This window comes from Mesocricetus auratus, unplaced genomic scaffold (genome assembly GCF_017639785.1).
Source record: "Mesocricetus auratus isolate SY011 unplaced genomic scaffold, BCM_Maur_2.0 Super-Scaffold_4256, whole genome shotgun sequence".
In the NCBI taxonomy this organism is placed as follows: domain Eukaryota; kingdom Metazoa; phylum Chordata; class Mammalia; order Rodentia; family Cricetidae; genus Mesocricetus; species Mesocricetus auratus.
In genome coordinates this window covers 133,401,484-133,425,515 of record NW_024429182.1, presented here as the reverse complement: position 1 = coordinate 133,425,515, position 24,032 = coordinate 133,401,484, and the positions used below count along the sequence as shown (strand labels likewise).

At 44.1% G+C, this 24,032-nt stretch overlaps 1 protein-coding gene and 1 long non-coding RNA gene across 5 annotated transcripts in view; one reads left to right on the top strand and one right to left on the bottom strand.

Annotated features, from left to right (window-relative positions):
• Window positions 1-11,718, bottom strand: part of Chrna7 (cholinergic receptor nicotinic alpha 7 subunit) — a 133,064-nt gene extending 121,346 nt beyond the window's left edge. For 2 of the 3 annotated variants that reach the window (XM_040730966.1, XM_005084402.4), the window contains exons 1-2: window positions 11,611-11,718; window positions 11,282-11,421 (exon numbers count right to left, since the gene is read on the bottom strand). In XM_040730966.1, coding sequence (XP_040586900.1) covers window positions 11,282-11,421; window positions 11,611-11,665 — 195 coding nt within the window. In that variant the 5' untranslated portion in view covers window positions 11,666-11,718. The remainder of the gene's footprint in view (window positions 1-11,281; window positions 11,422-11,610) is intronic. The other variant, XM_040730964.1, reaches the window with a different exon arrangement.
• Window positions 11,719-11,720: 2 nt separating this feature from the next.
• Window positions 11,721-24,032, top strand: part of LOC121133847 — a 102,589-nt gene continuing 90,277 nt past the window's right edge. For both annotated transcript variants that reach the window (XR_005870860.1, XR_005870858.1), the window contains exon 1: window positions 11,721-12,017. This is a non-coding gene — a long non-coding RNA (uncharacterized LOC121133847). The remainder of the gene's footprint in view (window positions 12,018-24,032) is intronic.

The window sequence follows — 24,032 nt, the reverse complement described above, 5'->3', positions numbered from 1 at the left end:
TACTTTAAGTTGCTTCTGAACTTACAGAAAGGAAGAGGGTTAGGTATGCAGTGATTTGAGAGTTATGTAACAGTGGCCAAACAACAGTCTTTATTTTACTACTTGGTCTACTTGTATCCCTTTAAAATTAATGCTGCTTCATATTGACCAAGGCACCAAAAATGGTATCTTGCTACTCTAATTTTTAAGTATTTCTCTCCAGACATATAAAAATGAAGAAAAGACAGACTAAACCACATCAGAATGTCTTAGGCAATGGTGATTTGGATGATTTCTCCCCTTCAACTCAGTCTTTTTAAAAATTTGATTTGCTGTACAAAGCATATCGTTCCTTTGTAATTTTAAGAAATGTCACTTATAGAAACATTATTAGGTCAGTCTTCCACTTCTGCATGTAATGAGCTTGGAATTCACCACTGTGTCCTAACAAATAAAAAGTTGAACAGACTGAAATGAACCATGCCTTGCCTACTCTGTAGAAGAGGGGAGAACCTGGGACACACAGCTGGCCTCAAGGTCGGGGACAAGGAGTCACAGCTAACCAGAGCAGACTCAGAACAAAGAGAAACAGGACAGGAGGACCTGGCTGTCATCGAATTGCTGAAGACTCAAGTGCAGTTAATTCTGACAGTTAAAAAATCCCAGAGGAACCTAGTCCTAGGAGCCCTACAACATTGGTAGGGTTCCCACCAGAAGTCTGACCAGGATCCCTAGACACTATTTCTTTGGCTTCCAGAGGCAAGGGCATTTTGTAATACAAATCCCAGTCAGCCTTAGCCAGTCTGTTGCATCTAATGAGAAAGAAAATGCTCAGTGGTTTGGAATTGTAACAAAATCTATTCTATAGTAGTCTTAGATTCTGACAGGATCCTAGGGTTGACATCCAATTTGGAGATTTCAAAACTTCAGTGATTTTTGAGTTTCTCATTTCTATAAAAAATTTCCTCACAAAAATATCCATCTTCATATTGGGGCTTTCCCCGGGAAAATTGTCATCACAGATAACAGACTGTAACTTTTAAGGGTTGATTTCGGTTTTGTTGTTTTGCTTCTTCTTTTTTAAAAATATAAGCATGCTTGAGAATGTCTTACAATTTATACAATAAACTATTTTTGGTAAAGGTTAAAAAAAAACAAACAAATAAAGAAAATGACTGTATGGTTGGTCCACAGTCCAGGGACAGAGCACAGCAGAGCCTGCCACTTGATCACAGTACAAAGAAGCATTTCCTCTCCCCCTACACTGATCCATATCCGCAACAGCTAATTTACTGGAACTCCTCCATCCAGTCCATCATACCTGGCTGTAAGAAAACATTCTGAAAGGCAAAAAAATGTCAGAAAGGGCAGGCATGACAGAGGTGCTGGAACTGAAGCCTTCAAAACCAGAAACTGACACCTGCTGTTAAGATGGCAGCTCTGGGAGACAAAGCAGACCCCATGAAAGAACAGATGGTGACAAACAGACAGGAAAATTCTACTGAAGAGCCTAAAGAAATGCCAAAAACTCCCTCATAAGCAAAATGAAGAGCGCTTTTTCCACAGAGGTGCATAGAAGAGCCTCTGAATGTCAAACTATATCCATAGAAAGTCTGAGAAAAACACTGAAGAACAAAAAGGGACAGAAGAAGGCATATAACATGGGACTGACAGAAACTAAACTGTATGTACTAATCTAAATATGTCAATCAACACTTTTGTTTCATGGTCTAAATGTACCAACTAAAACACAGTGGATGAAAAAGCAAAGTTCAACTCTGTATTATCTACAAGAAACTTTATTAAGTATGAAAACAGAAAGAGATTAAAAGTAGAGAGAGAAAAGTATACCGTGAAAATGGTAAATGTACGAAAAGGACATTAAGACAAGAACTCAAAACGAGCAATGTTGTCAGGGATAAAGGCTATAGCTGCATAATGAAAATGGGATCAGTTCTCTAGGACATGCATTTCTTCATGTGCCTAACAATGGAGCATCAGATTAGAGAAGGCATAAAGTTAGAAAACTACAAGCAGTTAAATCCAACCTCACAGCTAAACGACCTTTATTAGAAAAGACACCGATGTGCTTGCTACTCGAAGTGCCACCCACTTTTAATGCTAGCACCTGAAAAGTTGAGGCCAGAGTGGGCCTCACAGCAAAACCCTGTCTCTGTCTCTATTGCCTCTGTCTGTCTATCTATCTACCTACCTACTTATCTGCAAAAGGAGTAAATGTACTTGTGCTGCAGGCAGAAAATCAGTTAAGGATGCATTTGGCTTTGAGATCTCCAATCAGCTGGATACAATCAATTTCTATAGAAGAATTCTTCATCAGCTGAATGTATATTGTCAAAGAGATCAAGGCCATTGTAACTCCAACACATCGTAGCACCCCGCCACACAGTTAAAAGAAGAGCAACCTGACAGCCTGTATCGAGTCTACAGTGTAATTCAATTAAAACCCAGCAGCAGAAAGAAACCTAGAAACACTCCTCCCCACAGAGGCAGAGATTTAAACACCATGCTACAAGACACATGCCTGAAAAATAAATCTCAAAAATTATTTTAACTCAATAAAAACAAACATAACTTTTCAAAACCTGTAAGACAAAGCCAAACTAGTGCTTAGAAGGAAATGGATAGCACCAAGTAGCATCTAAAAAGAAATACCTAAAATCAATAATGTTTCTACCTTATGGGAAAAAAACAAATTAATAAATCCAAATACTAATTACAACAGAAATAAATTAATTTGACAATAGGAAATCAATAGGCAAAATGAACATTAAAAACTGTTTTTGAAAAGATCAATGGAATTGGCAAGCCTCTAGCTATAAAAGGAAAACAAAGCCAACTTTAAGTTAATAATATCAGAAATGAAAAAAGGCCACTATCCCAAACCCGGACATTAAAATGATACAAATTAATATATAAACAAGCATGTGCTCACAAATTTGATAGCCTAAATTGTAAAGGGAAGCCTTTTTCTTGAGAGAAAGCCTTCCCGCCAGCCTGATTCCAGAGCCGCATCAGTCCCAAATAAACACACAGGAGGCTATATTAATTATGAAGCTGTTGGCCTTGCTTGTTTCTTACTGGCTATCTCTGACTTAAGTAATTACCCCATAATTGTTAATCTAAGTATTTCTCTTACCGGAGAACTTCCTGGGCTTCCTATCCCATGGCGTTACATTTTGACTCTCTGTGTTTCTCCTTCCCAGAGTCCTTCTAGACTCCTAGTCCCTCCTATCTTAGTTTGCTATTGGCCAACAGTGCTTTATTGACAAATACACAGGACTTCCCCAACACTAAATGAAATGGACCATTTCTTTTAAATAAATAATTTGTCAAAGTGCACACACACATACAGCAGAATAGGCTGCTATTAAAGAAAATTAATCAGTCACTAATTTTTTCAAGAAAAAAAAAACCACCAGGTTCAGACATTAAGAAAATACGCCAGTTCTCTATGTCTTGGAAAGGGTAAAGGAATGTTTCCTGCATGATTCTACAAAGCCACATAACTCCTGAACACAAATATAAAAATCTTCAGCAGGAGTCTTCAAGAAGGCTCAAGATGTGAAGTGCTTGACACCATGTCTGATGCCCTGTGTTGTATCCCAGGATCCACACAGTAGAAGGAGACCATTAATTCCCACAAGCTGTCCTCTGGCCACCATATGAGTACTGTGGTGCATGCATGCATAGAGAAACACACACAGACATGCACAATGGATAACTAAATGTAAAAACAACAAAATACGAGCAGACTGGACCTAAACAATGTACACATAGACTTATTCCCTATTACCAAATGGGATTTATTCCAAATATGTGAGGGTAGTTCAACATTCAGATATCAATTAGTATAATTCATCACATTAATATTAACCAGTTGAAGAACAGCAATTCCACTACCTTATATCAATAGGCATAAATAGGCTTTTAGAAAATGTTCTATACTCATTCGCTATATAAAAACTCAATAAATCATAAATATAGGAGAACTTCCTCAAATAGATAAAGAATGTTGACAAAAATTACAGCTAAATTCATAACTAATGGTGACAAACGCACAGCTTTGCTGTCAAGGATCTGAGCAAGGTCAGAATGTTCCTCTGATTACTCCTTTTCTATAGCATGAGGCACAGAAAGGGAATAAAGATATACACACCAGGAAAGGAAAACTATGCTAGCCTGTGTCTGCAGATGTCATGACTGTCAGTCAATAAAATCTGACAGGTGGTGATGGCCGGGGAGTGGTGGCACACACCTTTAACACCAGCATTTGGGAGGCAGAGGCAGGCAGATCTCTGTTAGTTCTAGGCCAGCCTGGTCTGCAAACCTAGTTCCAGGACAGCCAGCCGGGACTGTTACACAGAGAAACCTGGTCTGGGGGGGGGGGGGGATCCAAAAGATTCACTAAATAAAGTCACAAGAAAACTTTCTGTAGACACTGGAAACTTATTTCTGAATGAAATGCACACATAAAAGATCTAGAATAGTTGACACAGTATCAAAGATCAAAGACAAGCAAGGTTGGGGAGTGGTGGCTCCCAACTTTAAGATAATTACACTCATAACCAAGGGAATGTGGTACTGGTGAAGGGACACTCCAGTGAAAGAGTGAACCCCCAAGATAAATCTGTATGAATAGCAGTAGGAGATGCTTTTCAATAAATGATACCCCCAAAATGATTATCCGTATACCAAAAGTATACAGACTCAAAATGGATCAGATCTAAACCAATGTGAAACTGTACATATCTTAGTCTAACAAAGAAAAAGCCTACAAAAGGCAAAATTTATTAAAGACACAATTTGTATAACATATTTCAACAAAATTAAATTTTTCTGCTGTATAAAAAACATTGTTGCCAGGCCTTGGTGGTACACACCTTTAATCCCAGCACTCAGGAGGCAGAGGCAGGTGGATCTCTGAGTTTGAGGCCAGTCCGGTCTACAGACTGAGTACCAGGACAGGCTCCAAAGCAATACAGATAAGCCCTGTCTCAAAAAACAAAACAAAACAAAACAAAATGTTGAAACAAAATGACAAACCAACCATTACATACATTCCAAATGGCACATCTGATAAATGACTGTTTTTCAAATATATGTAAAAATAAAAAAGTTACCGCTGGGCGTTGGTGGTGCATGCCTTTAATCCCAGCACACGGGAGGCAGAGGCAGGCCGATTTCTGTGAGTTTGAGGCCAGCCTGGGCTACAGAGCAAGTGCAGGATAGGCTCCAAAGCTACACAGAGAAACCCTGTCTCGAAAAACAAAAGCAAAATTATCTCACTACAAAAGGGGTCGAAGATTTTAACAGACACTAAAGAAAAACCGATGCCAAAGAATCCCACAAAAAAAGATGTTCCACATCATACACCAGGGAAACACAAATGAGACAGTAAGGTACCATTAAATAGGTGTTGGAAGCAACAAAATCTGAGACTCCAACAATACTAAGAGTTGCTATGGACAGAGAATAACAGGAATGTCCATTGCTAACCTGAAGACTTACTTGCCTGAGTGTTCCTTGTAAGTGGAACAAGCCCTTAGTATTTTCCAAAAGACTTAAGTCTTCATAAGAACATGAACATAGGCATCACAGCGGTTTATTCATAGCTGCCAAAACTTAGGTACAAATAAGATGTGCTTCAATAGATTAAATGAAATAAGCTAATGCAATCACAATGCTGTATTATTCAACACAGAAAAGACATGAGCTAGCAAGTCATGAAAAAAAAAGGAGGGTTTCAAATACCTGTCACTAGGAGAAAGAAGAATACATGAAAAGGCTACAAAAAGATGACTAACTATATCACATTCTGGAAAAGAATTTGTTTCAGGGGTGTAGTGTGTGGTGTAGTATGTACAGTGTATATACATGTTACTATAGTTGTAAACACAACAAGGCTACAGGTCAACCTTGGGTAGCTTTCCTTTACTGGGCTCTTCCTTTATTTTTCGAGTCAGGGTCTCTTGCTGAACCCGAATCCAACACGTTTTGCTAAACTAGCCATGTAACAAGCTTCAGAGATCTGCCTATCTCCCTTCCTATACCCCAGTGCTAGGATGACAGGCACCAGCCACAGCTTTTTATGTGCTCTGGGAATCACCATGATTGCATGGTCAGCATTTCACCAGCTGAACTGACTCTTCAGCTCCGAGAAAGGAAAATTATACAGCAAGTAAAAATCCCAGTGGATGTAAGGGTTTGAGGTAAAGATACGGAGAAAGGGGAGACCAATAAACAGCTTTAAAGCACTGCTACAACTCTGTATGTGCTCCAACGGTGGACACAAGTGTATTAAGATACATTTGTCCAAGTCCACAACGTTGCCAGTAAAAATATAAAGCACAGCCCGAGAGTGACAGCTGATAGGTCAGTGTAGACTCACCAGGCTTGACCACTGTACAGGAAATGCTAATGAGGAGGCTGGAGGTAGGTGTGGGGGACAGGAGCCATGTGGGAAGTCTCTGCACTTGTGAACTTAAACGAGCTCTAAAGAAAGAAAGGTGTTACAAATTATGGTAACTCTCTGATTTTTCACCTTGGTTGTTTCTGCTTAGGCATACCCCATGAGTATGATTTTTATTTAGAGGTGCAGCACTTTAAATACAGCCAGTAAATAAAAAGCACAGAATCTGCTGGATGCTAGCAGGGGGACGCTAAAGGGACTTCAAATAAATCCCAAGTTTTTAGGAAGCTTGCCTGACCTCTAGAGTAGCAAACTCAAAATACACCACCAGTTCCACTGTCTTGTGAGTAACACTTCCAGAAAGCTCTGCAATCCAAAACCTTTAAAATTTTAAAATTCTTTCATGCATAATTACACATTTTGTATAACTACATGTTGATTCATATTATTCATTTAAAACATACTATCCTCTGGAGATGTTTTTATAACTGCGTATTTATTTTATGCAAATGAATATTAAGGATGGCCTTTGATGCCAGGTAAATGGACAAATAGCAGCAGAGGAGAAATATTATAAAAACCAGTGGCAACTCAAAGCCCTCCCTCTGCAAGTCTTCACAATGGTTTCCTATGCATTACCTCATTCTCAGTCCAGTGAAAAGCTCATGAAGTAAATTAAGAATCACTATAAACCTGAGCATGCATTAGGAACAAGGGAGCACTTTAATCTAGCCAATCTGTCATGCACACGGTGTTATGTACAATTATGTATCATGGATGGTATATCTAAAAAAAAATCTCTTGAGTCTTTCTCCTCTCCACATTGCCCCAGAGGTCACGCTGTGTTTGACCCTGTTATGGTTTAAATGAATCAACAGAAGCTCATATGTTGGGATTTTAATTCCTTAATACAGCAATGCCAGAGTGAGCCTTAGTGATTGGTATATGGGTCCTGGGGACAGAACCCTCAAAAATGCCTTTCTCAGAGGACTTGGTTAATTCTCAAGAGACTGTACCAACTATCTCAAGAAACAGCTATAACCCAAGGTTGGCCCTGTGTCTAGCCTCTTCTGCATGGGCACACTTGCCCTCCTGCTTTCTGCTATGAGTTTTAGCAACATGAGAGCCCACACTAGAATCTGAGAGTATGCTATGACCATGATCCTGGACTTTGCAGTTTCTAGACCCAGGAACCAAAATAACCCTCTGTCTTTATAAATTATACTCTCAGCTGTTTCAATAGAGCAACAGAAAATAAACTAAGAAAGATCTCAGTGTCCTTGCCCAAACTTTCTCTCCTCTCTAGCTTGCCCCACATTCGAGGCTTTTGTATCTTCTAAATATAGATCCTGATACTTTCCGCTCCTGCTCAGAAATTCACCATGCCTTCCCACTCTCTACTGAGTACTGTACCACGGGGACAGCCAAATAACTAGAACAGACCATAGTGGGTACAGTGAACCCTCGAAAGACCCATGTTTTATCTTTAAAATATATGTACATTCTTTCATTATAATCTATAATTCATACTTATTAGATTTAATAAAAATATTATGGTTAGAATGCTTCCATTTCTAGGGAAATGGGCTCTGGCAAGCTAGTCCTGTAGTTTTACAAAATCTCCTCATGCAGAGTCTGTGACACTCAGGTAGAGCACAGGCCAGCATGTGAACGTTATAGCATATTCAAGATACTTTGCACACTAGCACTTTCTACCAAAGAAAAATCACGTATTTTTTTAAAGAATACAAACTAGGAAAGGGGTTGATAAAACTACCTATAGTTTGGTCAATGCTTTTGAACTTTTAATAAGTATAAGCACAAATTTTCTGAGAAGTCTTGCAACCAAACCTGAAGCAAACATTAACTGAGACAGGATTCCATGGAAATACCTAGCTGGAGGCAGAGAGCCAGGATTTTATGGAAACACCCTCCCTCGCATTGACAACTCCCACCCTTCACCCTCCCTCCCTGCTGCTTTCATTACCTGAGAAACACTTCCTACTTTTTCTACCTGGAAAACTCCAATTGGAAATTCAACCTCTTGGGTTTTGAAACCACTCCAGCCACTGTAACTGGGAATAAATGTTTCCCCATGCATACAAGCAGATTTTATCTGCAAACTATGTTAAATTTCATCAAATAAAGAAATCATAGACTTACTTCTTAATATTAAATCCAGCCAGATCATGTAGCAGCTAAATGTGGAAGTCCTCTTTATTCATCTGTAAATTCTCAGAACCTAACAAGGCCCACACTGGGTGCCCTATAAACACAGGTAGAATAAATTGATGGTGCAAACAACCCTGCATGAAATATATACTTGTATGTGAGTGACACTATATGCCATCTCCACATCCCTGGAGGCAGGGCATCTATGTTTTAAAAGATGGGGGGGGGACGACAATCAACCCTAGTCTATGGAACAGCAAATCAGAATGAGCAAAATAACCCCTTAGTACTGAATCTGTAAAGAGACTGCACTAGCAACTCATAACCCTCAGGAGAGGTGGTGTCTCTGTCCAGAGTGGTGAGATTTCAGCAAGAAAGACCTGGCTCTGTTTCAAGACCAGGCAGAGCCAAGCAGACTGGAATACAAATGTTTGCATATTTCCTTAGCCTGGTGTAGAAACCTCCTTCTCACCCAGAAGCTTAAGAAAGCCACATTCAATCATCTACAGTTCATCCAGTTGACTCCGTTTCTGTTAAAGTAAGTTACCACATCAAAAAGCAGCAGCTTACAATGGGCGAAGGGCACGTAAACCTACTCCATGGGGGTTTTCCTTTGCAGATTGCCTGTCATCTCTGGCATCCTTGGCCAGGTGATCACACCTCTCTAGGAATGGACTTCCTGACCTTTGAGAGCAGAGACTACATAATTAAGATGGAGCAAGCCTTCAGCAAATTATCAGCATGTGGCAAGAACCTCTCTGTTAATCCTCTCAAAACCCATGAAGTGGATATGATTGTTCTCATTTTACACATGAGAAAGCAGGGCTGAGCAAAGTGAAATAGCTCTCTCAAGGCCACTCCACAAACATGCAGCATTGCCTAGTGGGAAGTTCAGTATGTGCACAGCTAGATGTGAGGCCATGATTTTCCTGGACCTTACCCTCCCTTTGACCTCTATGCATTACCCTCTTCACATGTATGTTTCTAAAAATGACATAAAAGCATAAGGTTTGTTGTGTTTAATTTTTTTCTAATTTTCTAACATAACTAACTTCCCCCCATATCGTTGATCCTACTAGGTTCCACCATAGCTTTCCCTAAGCGTCAGCAAGCCAGATCTTCTAAGAGTCTTTTCAATAGTCTTGGAAAGCATGCTTCACTTCTTCACACAAGTTGCACAGCTGAGAGGCCTATACCATAAAGCTCACTACTGCTATGAAACACAGTGAGGTTGGCTGGCCAAGGCAGACCCTTGGCAAGTGGAGGCAGGGAAAGACATCTTATTGTGTGACTCTTATGGAACATGTTATCCTAGCTACCTGACCCTTTCTTCTGTAGTTTTTGGCATGAAAATAACTATAGTTGTGTGTCTGGCTTTGGGGACTCTTTAAGTTACTTATACTGTCTTTAGCTCATCACAATGGCCAGTAAAGTATTTACCGGTCCATTCTGTTAACTGAGAATCAAAGCTCATGTGTTAATGAAACTTCCCAGTTAACCATGCGGAGACCAGCAAAACCAGAAGCAACCAAAACAACTTCCCCACCATTAGTAACCGAACTCTTCGCGACTCTACCCCACCCCAATTTCCCAGGGGCCTTTGTCCTCTTCCACTTCACAACTTTCTACCTCCAGGACAGAATCTCCTTCTCAGTATCCCTCACTCTGACTCAAAACCAACAAGACTTCCTTTTCTTCCTTTCCTGAAGTCTGTGCTCTGTAAACTTAACAATTGTCTTTACACCTCTCATAACAAAGTCCCCACATTACACACAAATACTTAACAAAGCAGGATCCTGACATAGAAGGAAATGCAGACTTAACAGGTATAGTACAGGGACAGAAGCCATTCATCATGAAAATCAGGTTAGCACAGGAGTGAGGGTAGGCGTGACAAGTGTCACCTGCCATGCTTTTACTTAAGTCCCTTTCCTGGTTTTCTGCACTTCCTACCTGGAGTTGTGATTCCTCAGGTACCTCTATCCTCCCACAGTAGTTCCTCCTGCTAAACAAGAACACTGCTTTGCTCCACCCTTACCCACTACAAGCCTTGTATACAACAAGCCTTGCAGTGAAGCCTTGTATAGATACTGGAACACGTGGTATGCACTGACACTGTTTGAAGAATCCACTTATGAAAAATCGTACAGGTAGCCTAGCTAAAAGAAGGAAGGAAAAAAAAAGGTGACACAGATACTGCAGGGGCGTGTCGCCTAAATCTAGTGGCTTGCTGCAAGGGGTCGAAGGGACTGCTATTAGCTGTCTGGAATCCTAGAAGGCTCCCCAGCATCCGTCCTGTCCACAAAATAGAAACGATGTCCATGACCCTAATGGTAAGAGGGATTCTAAACACCTACAGGTAACCTTCTATCCAGGCAGAATGGCAGCGGAAAAAAGCCAGGCCCCCTCCAAGGCACTATGCAATCACTGAAGAGAGAGAAAAGACTCTAAGTGACTAAGCTACACCGGACGCAGGACTGCACTAGTTTTCTAAGGAAGACTGAAAAGTGACCAACGTATCCCGTTCCTGCTACTAGCTCCCAACTTGGGACACTGTGGTCCGGAGTTTCTAGCTGAAAGGCGCGACCCAAGTGCCCACACACAGGTGGCTGGGGGGGGAAGAAGGGCGGAATCCCTGCCCGGCGCGCTACCCCTTCCGGGATAGGAAGGTGGGCAACCCGAGCGCCATGCCACACTCACCACATCCATGATCTGCAGGAGGCTCAGGGAGAAGTACACGGTAAGCGGCTGCGAGTCGTTGGCCACCGGCCTCTCCAGTGGGTTGTAGTTCTTGACCAGCTCCTTGTACAGCCTCCTCTGGAACTCTCCTTGCAGGGACACTTGGGAAGCAGAAAGCCCAGCGGGCCTCAGCGCTAGGCCTCCACCCCGCCCTGTCCCGGACCAGCCCAACCCCGAGCCTGGTCGCAGCCCGGGACCACTCGCTCGCCCGCCGGCTCGCCCACCTGCCCGCCCGCGCCAGCTCCCCGGAGCCCGCTGGGGGAGTGCGGCCAGAGCCGCCCCGCGGTTACCTTGCAGCAGCGCCGCGGCCAGAAGCAGCCAAATGCCTCCCCGTTGGCCGCACATATCGCCGGAGCCGCCGCCGTGTCCGGTTGTCCGACCCTGGCCGAGCAGCCGCGGCTGCCGCCTCCGCGCCTTTAAAGCGCTGCGCGTGCCCGCCGCCGCGCGCCCCCACACGTGACAGCGCGCCCCCGCCTCGTGCGAGCGCTCGCAAGGCCGAGCGGCTCCGCGGCCTCCGGGGAGGAATCGCATCCCTGTGCAGCTAGTCGATGGCCTCTGACCCCGCGCTGCTTGCTCCTGCTATCAGCTGCATGCTGTACTCACCCCCTGAACAGTCTCTCCTGACCCAGTCCTCCAGGACTCACTCTGATGCCAACATCTGCGTCACAGGCTTCCGAAGTTTCTCCAGCCAGACAAGGTAGACAAGGGAGGAGTAAACCCTGTGTGTTCTCTACAGGACCTGATGTTTTCAGGGACCAACTGAATGTGGGCTCCTTCCTGAGCTTTCTATGGGAGGGGTAGCATGGCAAATATATGGCATGATATTCCCAGCAGGGAGACTGGTCTAGTCTCGTTTTATTTTATAACAGGTTTGGAAAATGAAACCTTAACAACAATCTCTTTATGGAAGGACAAGCCAAAACTTGATCATGTAGGCCTTTTTGACTCAAAACACAGCAAATGAACAAGGAGAGGTTGAGGGGGACCAGCCACAGAGACCCTGGCCCAGAAGAGCCTTCTTCATTGTGATTCTGGGAAGGGAGAGAGGTACTAAGGGGAGAGCCTTCAGAATCGAGGAAGGCTATGTCCCGTTTATGCCCAGAAGCACATTACAGAAAGCCCACCTGAAAGACTACCCTGTATGCCCTTAGGGGCTCTGTCTCCTGTCTTCCCACAGACTCCAGAGCATCTGAGCCATCAGAGTGTCACTCCTGTGGATTAGACAGTATGGCACTGAAAATGAGGGACAGGATTATCAAAAAGTGACTAAGCTGGAAGGTACCACAGTGGTGGGAATGGGGTAGTGAGTCCAGCCACTTGGTTTGCAGGAGCAGTAGCATGCAGTCCCCTTGTAATGAGCGTGTTGCCACACACCCATGCTGTTTCCTGGTGTGAGCATGAAAAGTCAATATAAAGTTTGAGAGCTGCAGAGTAAGAGCAAAGAAAGAAACCTGACTGGTTTTGGAGAAGGTCCACAGAAAAAGAGGACAAAGGCCCAGGGCTCCCCTCAAAGGACAGTTAATATTCTACCTGGGAAGGGGACAGCAGGCAGAGACATCTGGCAAACTGATGGAAATACATCTGGGTACTCCCCATCCCAAATCCAGCAGTGGGAACATCACCGAGTATGTAGTTAGTGAAGGAATGAGCTGCAAAGTAATGGTTGCTAGCAAAAAATGAGAGAAGGAAAATAAAAACACCAGAGAGTGGGAGGCACACATCATCAGTTAGAAGCTTCCCCCTGGCAATGCATCTGCATTGGTGGTGGGATCCTCCTACACTCACTCTGCAAGGGCCTAAGAGTCCTGGCTAGCACCACAGAGGCATGAATACCTTCCCCTGGGTGTGGCCATTAGGAACACATTACAGAAACCACGATTCCATCCTTACTGAGTTGGGGAGTCACATTTAAGAGCCCCAAACATAACACTATGGTGTACACCGTAACATCATAAACCTAGAAAATAACCGTCTTTGGATGGCACAACTGGTCAATACTTGTTTATGCCCTGTGGTTAGCCAGACACCGGGAGATTCTGCCAAACAGTCAGTCCCTTAACTGGGTTGCTTCTCAGTTCTCAGTTGTTAGTATCCCTAATGGCAGTAAATAGGGCTCTAAGTCCAGCTGTACCTTATGGTTTTCACAGAGACCCAGTTATTTCCATTTGTGGGGTGTAAAGTCATCTGAGAGTAGAGCCTGCTGGGATATGTAGGCTCACCTGTTAATCCTTTTCTCAGCATAAAGAAATGGTCAACATACAAAACAGAAATGTACTGTGTCCAAGCTAATAAAGACTAGAATTGGAAACAAACCCCATGTACCCAACAGCTGAAGTTGCTGCCATAGCCTGGGCTGGCAGAGCAAGGTCAGACTCAAAGATGGAAGTCTAGACTTGTAATGCACAAGGAAACTGGACCTTGTGCCTGTAAAAAGTACAGAGCTGGGATGAGGAGTTCTTCATGAATCCACAGACTAAAACAAAGCACCCTTCTGTGTAAGAGACTAGAAAGCCTCTACTGTATCCCAGGGGAAAGAGGAAGTATGTTTTCTGCTTGGACACTGGAAAGGGGAACCCTGCAACTAGCCCCAGTGCATCAGGCTTAGTTAGGGCAGAGTCAGATGTCAAGTGCCTGTGCTGTTTATATTCAAGGAGTCCTCCTCTAGTGTGTGCTGGGAGCTGGGGGCTGGGGTGGGGCTTTATACCTTCCACACAAGACTCCAAAAGAAAATCACAGTGAGTTCAAATGACAAAGTGAAAAACAAAGCTGGGGAGATGGCTCAGTGATTAAGTCCTTCCCCTGTAATCAGACTGGTAAATATCCCAACTGTCATCATAGAGCCTTCATCCAGTAACTGATGGAACCAGATGCAGAGATCTACAACCAAGCACCAGGCTAAGTTCTGAAAATCCAGTGGAAGAGAGGGAGGAGGGAATACATGAGCAAGGGAGGTCAAGACCATGAAGGAGAAATCTGCAGAGACAGCTTAATCAAACTCTTAGAAACTCAAAAACTCTCGACTGAGAGCCATGGAGCCTCCAAGGGACAGAACCAGGCCCTCTGTATGTGGAGGACAATTGTATACCTGGGTGGTCTATCTGAGGGGCCCCTGACTGAATGACCCATATCTCTCCTTGGTGCATGAGCTAGATTGTTGGAGCCCATTCCCTATGATGGGATGCTATGTGCCACGTCTGCACAGCCCAGGACCGAGAATCTGCAGAGGATGTCGGGATTAATGACACAGAGACCAGTTGGTGGTGAAAGAAGGCTCACTTTACTCTTACCCCGGCTGGTTATATACCCTGACACCAGAGGCAGGGGTGGGGGGTCAGGAAGAGGCAGTTAGTCAGCTGAGGGTTCAAAAAACAGTCAGGGTGTTCTTGTGGGCAAGCCCTTCCGAGAACATCAGGAACTTATTGCTCCAGTAAACATGTTTTTCTTTGTAGTTATGGACACCGGATTGCTTTAGTAAACATGTTTTGCTCTGCAGTTGCAGATACCAGTTACAGCTGCCTGCTTCCAGGCTGATGGAGAAGTGAGCCTCTGGCCAAGGTCTCTTGTTCCCACAATTCCCCCTTTTTTATTTTCTAATGAGGCACTCCTGTCTTAGGTCATGTAGAGTCACCTTCCCTTACCCATCCTTAGGGGACCTGGCGACCCCTGTCTTAGGTGGGAGGTCTCTTCCCCACAGGTTGCCTATCATTAGGGAACCTCATCTTTGAATCATCTGTAACCAGACTTCATGGCTACCAGGTTTGCCATGGGCTAAGCTGAGCAATACTTGGTGCTGGATCTGTTGCCTATGGAACAAGGTATGTTGAACTCGGTATAAGGCCAGAATGCCTAACGCTGATGCCACCACTCCCAGGATCCCCATCGACATAGTGCCTCCCCATCGCTGTACTCATCTCCCGATCTGTGCCATAGCATTCCACCAGCCTTCCTCTGTCACGAGGGTAACCCACATATAATTTACGGTTACAATTTGATGGGCCAAAACAGTGATAAAAGTTTACAAACATATCATTCCAAGATCCACTCAAGAAAGCATATAGAAGGTACACTTGCACAGGTACATTAGATACACTCAATGAAGTTACACATGTAGCATGATGAAAATGTGAACAAGAGGCTTGTTGCACTATCCACAGAGCATCAATTTGTTCCTGTAGTGATGCAGTTTGTTGATTTAACGTCAGCATCCCCAGCTGAATATGCGAATTGAGCACATTCTGGGTGGACAGTGCTTTGCTAACTCTACCAGCAAGGTTGTTAACGGTCTCTGCTTTGGCAGAGGATTGGACAATGGCAATTCTGGCTATGGCAGCCGTAGTGGCCCATATGACAATGGCTGCAACAACATCTGCCATGATGCCAAAGTCTCTCTTGGGGTGATACAGGATGATCTCCTGTCCTGAGTGTTGATCTTCCACCACCATGGGAAACAGGGAGGGGACCCGGATTATCAGGGCATGAGAATCTCTAGATGGCCAGCAATCACTCAGAACACAGGAGCTGGGAAAACAATTGAGGGACTCCTCCCCTTCCCCTGTCCCATTCCAAGAAACAAAAAGAAAGGAGGGAGCAAGCAGGCAGTGCTAACAATAGAGAAATTTTCCTGCCCCCATCTCAACCTTGAGTGAGGTTTTGAACACAGAGGACTCATTCCAGGAGGCCGTAGTGTTAAAGGTCAACCCCTGTTGCAGAACTAAGGGGCAAGCATTCAAGCAGGCTCGGGGCCCACAGGTGTACATTCCAGAAAAGGTTGGCATGATCCCCACTAGAGTGGAGTTCCTGAAATGAAATTCTTCCCCGTTATCAGAGGAATTTTTGAAAGGCAGCCTATGACCATACCACCAAAGAGAACCATCCCCCTTTAATCTCCACGGTTCAGCTGTGAGACAATCCCCCCAGGGCAGGGGAAAATAAAGAAAAAATCCCTCCTGGTCCTCCAGCAAGTAGGCACAGGTTTTGGTGGTTTTATCAAATTAGATCTCTCTTGATTAATGGGATATAGCATACCCTTCAGGCCCAACATCCGACTGTTGGTGGCAATAAGGGAAAAGTCTGCCAGGGAGGAATTACTCAACACAAAACAAAAACCCTTATAGGAGGAATTAGGTAGCATGGAGATATTAAACATCTTGATAAAACAGAGATTCCCCTTTAGGGGAAACTCAGATTGTTTAATTTCTGACTCTCCAATCTCTCATTGGCAGCAGCCACTCCCAATGTATTATTGGTGCTATAAAAGGCGGGGAACAGGAAGCTGAATGACTAACTGGCATCAAAATGGGTGGTGGGGGGGTCCTCACCAGTGCCCATACTTCCCCTACCTGACTGTTTGGTGATGGTTGGACCATCTTGATCATGGCGAGCATTCCCAGTATCGGGAACAGTATCGGTGTCCACATGCCTGATGCACCGTTTGGGGACCCAAATGGGCTTCTCACTTCCTGGAGGGAAGACGCAAACAGCCCCTCAAACCCTAGCTAATAGGGGAGTGGGTGCCTGCCATTTTCCTGTAATCAAGTCTTTCCATCTGACCCATCCCAAAGACTGGGAGAGTTTGTTCCAATGTCTCTCCATAGCAGACAAATTATTAATGTCTATGATCAAAAAATTTTAAATGTAAAGTATGGTGGATAACTGAATATTGGGGGAGTTAATATACCCCCCTTTTTATTTTCTTAAAATACTGTTTGAGAGTGGCATGGGTGTGCTCCACAATAGCCTGTCCCATGGGGTTGTGAGGAATACCAAAACAATGGACAATGTGATGTTCCCTGCAAAAGGCAGCAAAGCAATTGCTGGCATAGGCAGGGCCATTGTCCATTTTTTAGGGCATCAGGAATGCCCATGTAGCCAAACACCTGCAGGCAATGATAAATAACATCTTTAATCTTTTCTCCTAAGTAGAGAGAGAGGCAAAGATCAGTTTAGAATACGTATCTACGGAGACATGCATGTATTTTAATTTCCCTGCCTGCGGCAGGTGAGTGACATCCATTTGCCAAAGATGGTTAGCCCTGAAGCCCCAGGGATTTATCCCCTTATTGGGAGAATTATAAGGGGCACAATAAGTGCACTGAGAGGTAATCTGCATAGCCATGGACAGGTGGCACCCAGTGTGAAATTTAATGGAGCAGGCATTTAGATGATACTGCTCATGGAGCTGGTGGGCAAGCTGCTCCTGAGTGAACAAGACCATAGGGTGGGTCAAGGAGTCAGCAATTTGATTACCCTGGGGAAGGGGTCCTGGAATGTTAGTATGTACACGAACAAACCCCACATAAGCAGGGTAGATGCACTGCCAAATATTAGCTGAACTAATAAAGAATGAATCTGAGAGGTTGGAAGAACATATGGAGAAGTTTCTAAAGGTCTAATAACATTGGCAACATAAACACTATCAGTATATAAATTAAAGGGCTCCCTCTCAAACATTTTGAAGGCCATCAAGCAGGCAAACAACTCGGTGACTTGTGCTGACATCTGCCTATGGGTACCCTCTTCTGCACCTGAGAAGAAACCACCACCGTGAAACCCTTGGAGAAGCTGTCTGTAAAGACCAAGCGAGCTCCAAATAGAGGGTTCTCTTTTATAACCTTGGGAAAAATCACGGGGTGTTGTTTAAAGAAAGGGGCTATTGGGATAATGGTTATCAAACTTGGCACCTGTAGATTAAATGAACAGGGTCCACCCATCATGGAAAGTCTGTAGATGTTCCACCTCCTCCTTATCATAAGGATAATTTTATCAGGACTCTTTCCAAAGGTTTGGATGCTAAACTTCCACAACAATTGCAAAATCAAATCATAGTAGGGGGCCACTACCTTCTTAGGGGAGGCCAACAAATGTATCCAATGAATAGGACCAGTCTGCAAAAGCACGGCAGTGGGTGAAAAGCTAGATGAAACTACAACCAGAACAAGGGGTTGCCCATAATCTATACGCCGAAGGTGGGCTTGCTCTATACTTTTTAACAACAATTGTAGGGCATCCCTGGCCTCTGGGGGTAATCTGTCTAGGGGAAGTCGGAGCTGGATCCCCAGGAAGAATATCATAAAGGGGTTTAAGGGCCACTGTTTTAATAGAAAGGGAAGGGCAAATCCAATGCACCTCTCCCAAAAATCTCTGCCAATCATGAAGCGTTTTCAAATTTGAACAATCAATTTGGAGTCTTTGGGGCCAGAGGCCAGTTTGTTGAATTTGATGACCCAAATAAGTATAAGGGGGTCTCTTTTGGATCTTTTCAGGAGCCAAAATAAATCCGCGGGCCTCCAGGAGCTTCTGTAGTTCTGCAAAAGCTATGCAACATTGCCTTTCTTCGGCCACAACCAAAAGAACATCATCCATGTAGTGGATAATGTAAAGATTAGGGACTTTGCACTTGAAGGGATCTAAGCAGGCAGCTACATAAATCTGGCATATAGTTGGACTGTTAGCCATCCCTTGGGGGAGCACCACCCATTGGAAACAAATGGCGGGTTCCCTAAAATTAATCGTAGGAAGGATAAATGCAAACAGGACTATCTTGAGAATGCAGAGGAATGGAAAAAAAGCAATCCTTCAAATCAATGACAATCAAATGCCAGTCTCTAGGAATGGCCACAGGCATGGGCAAGCCAGGCTAGAGTGCCCCCATAGGCTCCATGGTCTCATTCAAGGCCCTCAGGTCTTGTAGTAACCTCCATTTCCCTGAAGATTTTTTAATTACAAATATTGAGGTATTCCAGGGGGACATTGAGAAGACCACATGACCTGCCTCCAATTGTTCTTGAACTAGCTGGTGAGCCGCCCAAAGTTTCTCTGCTGGTAAGGGCCACTGTTCCACCCATACCGGATCATCTGATAGCCATGTGATGGGTATGAGAGTTGGTGGCGCAACAGTGACCCTCATCAAAAATGGCCAAAACCCTTGCTATCCCCCAGGGCCCTAGTATCCAAAGGGAGGGATGCCACCAGGCAAACCTCTCCCTGCTCTAGTTTACCCCCTAACCCCAGCTCATCCTTTGCATCATCTGGAGGGCCCTGCTTTTGTGCTTGGGTGCCTGGGTGGTGAGGACCACTCCCATTTGTTGCAGGAGGTCCCATCTCCAGAGGTTAGTAGGGAGGCCAGACAAAATATATGGTTGAAAAAACCCTGTGTGGCCCTCAGAGTCTTGCCACATTAGAATTCTGAGGCTTTTTTTGTGGCACAGCCTGTCCTGTTCCCTGGAAGGTCGCCGCCCCTTCCTGTTTAGGCCAGACAGAGGGCCAGAATTTATCTGAGAGGACAGGAACATCCTTTTCAGGATCCAAAATGCCCTCAAAGGACTTGCCTTCTATTCTTAATATAAGTTGGGGGCGACCCAAAAGACCGCCGGATTGGTTCTTCCAAAACCTTGGTAACCCCTTTTCTCTTTAATTTTTTGAGCCTCACAAGGAGCTGTAGGGAGGAGGAGCAACTGAGCAATCCTCTCTCCTGCTGGGATGGCAACAACCCCACTGGCCACTGATGTCATTATTGTAATCTCTCCCTCGCTATCCTGGTCTATAACCCCAGGGTGTACCTGGATGCCTTGAAGGATAGTACTGGACCATCCCAAGAGTAGTCTGACTGTGCCTGGGGGCAATGGCTCATGTACCCCAGTAGGGAGGGCCTGGATCCCCATTTCAGGTGTTAGGATTGCCCAGGCAGAGGGACCAAGGTCCAATTCTGCACTCCCTGAGCTGGCTCTGAGGAGGTCTGAGAGATGAAGGAGTTGCTCTGGGGGAGAAAACGAATCTTGCCACTGCTCACAGCAGGGGTCATTGCCCCATACACATTAGTTCTGGGACCCTGGGGTGGGGCCCTCTTCCAGTTTCCCTATTATTAGCAGGGAGGAAATTGCCCTCTAGATCAGTTTTAGAGCAGCAGTTATTGGCCCAATGACATCCTCTTCTGGGGAATAAACCAGATCTCTTGGGACCGGCAGTACTGTTTTGAGGGCACTCTCTACAGAAGTGTCCCTCCCTACCGCAGCTGAAACATGTTTTTATCCATTCCTGATTAGGTCTTTCTTTCCCCTATTGTGGTGGAATAGCAGCAGCTAACACTTGGCCCTGGATGAAGTTACCATCAATTTCCCTACAGATCCGGATATAGTCATTTAGACTTTTGTTGTGATGGGGGCGAAGGGTCTCCTTACAGTACTTATTTGCATTTTTGAAAGCCATCTGCTTGATGATCAGCATCGCGGGCCCAATGCCCCCAAATATTCTTTCCGCTACCTGACTGAGGCAGTCTACGAAATCCTGAAAAGGTTCGGAGGGTCCTTGAACGACTTTGGACAGGTGATCCCCTCCAAGCACCTTGGGCCACTGCCACTTGGGCGTAGACCACGATGTCATATTGCATTTGTTGTTGAATGGTGGCATATTGACCTCTCCCAGCAAGCATCTCCAGGTTTCTCTGGGGCTGTCTGGCCTGTGCATTTCTTTGGGTTGTTTAGTAGCATCTTTCTTGAAACTCACCTCTCCAAATCAAATAATCTCCTCCAGAGAGAGCTACTCGGCAAAGCTGCTGCCAATCACTAGGTGTCAAGTTAAGAGGCACAAAAGATTCCATTAAGGAAAGTGTAAATCGAGCCTACGCTCCATAATTTAGGGTTGCCTTTCAAGTTGTTTTATGTCTTTGAAACTCAAAGGGTCATGGCGCCGAGTTACCTATTTAGGATTGTTTGAGTCTGGAACTTCCATTACTGGGGCCACCACTGGGCAGCATTGGACCCCTCCTCTGGGTCTTCCCTCAAGGTCCAAGAATGATTGGGTCATATCATAGGAGGAGTCCCTTTTTTCGGAGTATGGAAGAGGGCCTTCCTCCCTGTCCTGTCTTTTCTTAATTCCAAGTCTTTTTTAGTGCTTTTATGAGGGCCGTGATCTCAGCAAGTAACTGTTCCTCCTCAGACTCTGACTCGTTCATTTTCTAGGTCTGACAGAGAAGGATATAACCGATTCTGACCAGAGTCCTTTTTGGGTCATGCCCCAAGATCTCTGCCCATTTTTGCCTTGTCAATAAGAGGCTCCTCCTCATCCTTACTAACAATGGTGCCTCTAGCTTTGGACAGGGTCTTTTCAGATGATTCATCCTCACTCCCTGCCTTTGAACACAGAGAGGCTCGAGTCTCAGTCTCTTTTAACTCTGGAAAAAAACTCTTTTGTGGCCTGGACTACCTGACGGAGGCAAACTTTATCTGTCAAAAGTGCACCTCTCATTAATCTCCATAAGGAGAATGTGGATAGGGGTAAGGACTCAGGTCCCTCTTTTTGTGAAAGTTTCTGAAGATCATGGTGAACCTCCTCCTAATCTGGGACATTTCAGCCTCTACCAGTAATGAACCATGGACTCGCTCATTTGATTTATTTTAGAAAGCCTTCCAAGGTTTTAGCTTTGGCTGTAGTCCTCTGTTCTTCAAGTAACTTTTTAAATTGACTCTGTAATTCAAGCTTCCCAGGACTATTCCCCATCATTTCTTTTCTTATTTTCCCCAATCCATCCTGGCTGGCAAAAGGGACTACCCTGTCTTACCTCGCTTTCAGATCTCGGTGGGACCTCCAATTCCCATGCCAGCACAGCCCAGGACCAAGAATCTGCACAGGGTGTTGGGATTAATGACACAGAGACCAGTCGGTGGTGAAAGAAGGCTCGCTTTATTCTTACCCTGGCTGGTTATATACCCTGACACCAGAGGCCGGGGTGGGGCTCAGGAAGAGATGGTTAGTCAGCTGAGGGTTCAAGGAATAGTCAGGGTGTTCTCATGGGCAAGCCCTTCCGAGAACATCAGGAACTTATTGCTCCAGTAAACATGTTTTTCTTTGTGGTTACACATACTGGATTGCTTTAGTAAACATGTTTTTCTCCCTTTTTCTTTTGGTGTTTGGTAAAGTGGGATTATCTATTGCCTATGTCTTTGTGAGTGTAGTTATCTTCGTTGGGTCTAGGTTTTCCTTCTAGTACTTTCTGTAGAGCTAGATTCATGGATACGTATTGTTTAAATCTGGCTTTGTCATAGAATATTTTGTTTTCTCCATCTATGGTAATTGAAAGCTTTGCTGGATATAGTAGTCTGGGCTGGCATCCTTGTTCCCTTAGCGTTTGTAGGACGTCTGTCCAGGATCTTCTGGCTTTCAGAGTTTCCATTGAGAAGTCAGGTGTAATTCAGATAGGTCTGCCTTTATATGTTACTTGGCCTCTTTCTTTAGCTGCTCTTAAGATTTTCTCTTTATTCTGTAGGTTTGATGTTTTGATTATTATATAGCAAGGTGACTTCTTTTTCTGGTCCAGACTATTTGGTGTTCTGTAAGACTCTTGTATTTTCATAGGCATATCCTTCTTTAGGTTAGGGAAGTTTTCTTCTATGATTTTGTTGAATATGTTTTCTGTACCTTTGAATTGTATTTCTTCACCTTCTTCTATACCTGTTATTCTCAGTTTTGGCTTCTTCATGGTGTCCCATATTTCCTGAATATTTTGTGTTAGGGATTTGTTGGTTTTGAGATTTTCTTGGTTGGCGACTGTGTATCCTCTAATGAGTCTTCAACACCTGAGATTTTCTCTTCTATCTCTTGTATTTTATTGGTGATACTTGCATCTGTAGTTCCTGATCGTTTACCCAGCTTTTCTATTTCCAGCTTTCCTTCATTCTGTGTTTTCTTTATTGTTTCTATTTCAGCTTTCAATCCTTCAACTGTTTGAGTTGTTTCCTTCATTTGTTTGGTTGTTTTTTCTTGGTACTCTTTAGATTCTTTGAGAGATTTGTTTATTTCTTGAATTTTCCCCCATTTCATGGATTTTTTTGTTTGTTTTTTCTTCTATTTCTTTAAGGAATTTCCTCGTTTCCTCTTTGAGGATCTCTATCATCTTCATAAAATAATTTTTAACGTCTGTCTCCTCTGCTTCATCTATGTAGTGCTTTTCAGGTCTTGTTGGCATTGGTTCTCTAGATTCTGGTGGAGTCATGTTGCTCTTTCTATTGCTGAGTGAGCTCTTATTCTGTCTTCTTCCCATCTCTTCTTACAGTGGGTGCAGGTGGGGTCTTTCTGTCTCCACTGGTCTCCTTCCTTCCTGAAGCTGAAGCTGACGACACTGACACTGAAGCTGAACCTGAAGCTGGGGTCGCCGGAGGTTGGGGCCTGGAAGGGCTGATGCCTTTCCTGTGTAGGCGGGTCTTCTGGATGCCAAGAGCGGGCCCCCTGTAAGATTGAGGGGCTAGGTGTTGGGCCTAGAATGACTTTTTTTTTAAGACTATAAAATTAGGATGTGTAAAATGCTGTCATACTGATCATGGTGGACAATGTTAATGTCCCCTTTGGCCTAAAACTACTGAAATGTATTCTTCACCCACAATGTGGCAGAAGTATTGGAGTGGCTTTCCTGAATGAGTACAATCTTCTCTGGGTCTTCTAGGATCCTTTCATTAAGCAGATGCCTTCTGCTGGTATTGTTAGTAAATTTTAAAGGATTTTCCATCTATTTCTATCTGTAAGAAAGAATGCTATGTAAATTTTACTTCTTAAAATTTCATTATTGAGCCTGGAGATATGGTTCAAAGGTTAAGAGTACTGGCTGCTCTTCCAGAGGTCTTGAGTTCAGTTCCCAGCAACCACATTGTGGCTCACAACCATCTGTAATGAGATTTGGTGTCCTCTTCGGGCATGCAGGAATACAGGAGGCAGAATGCTGTAC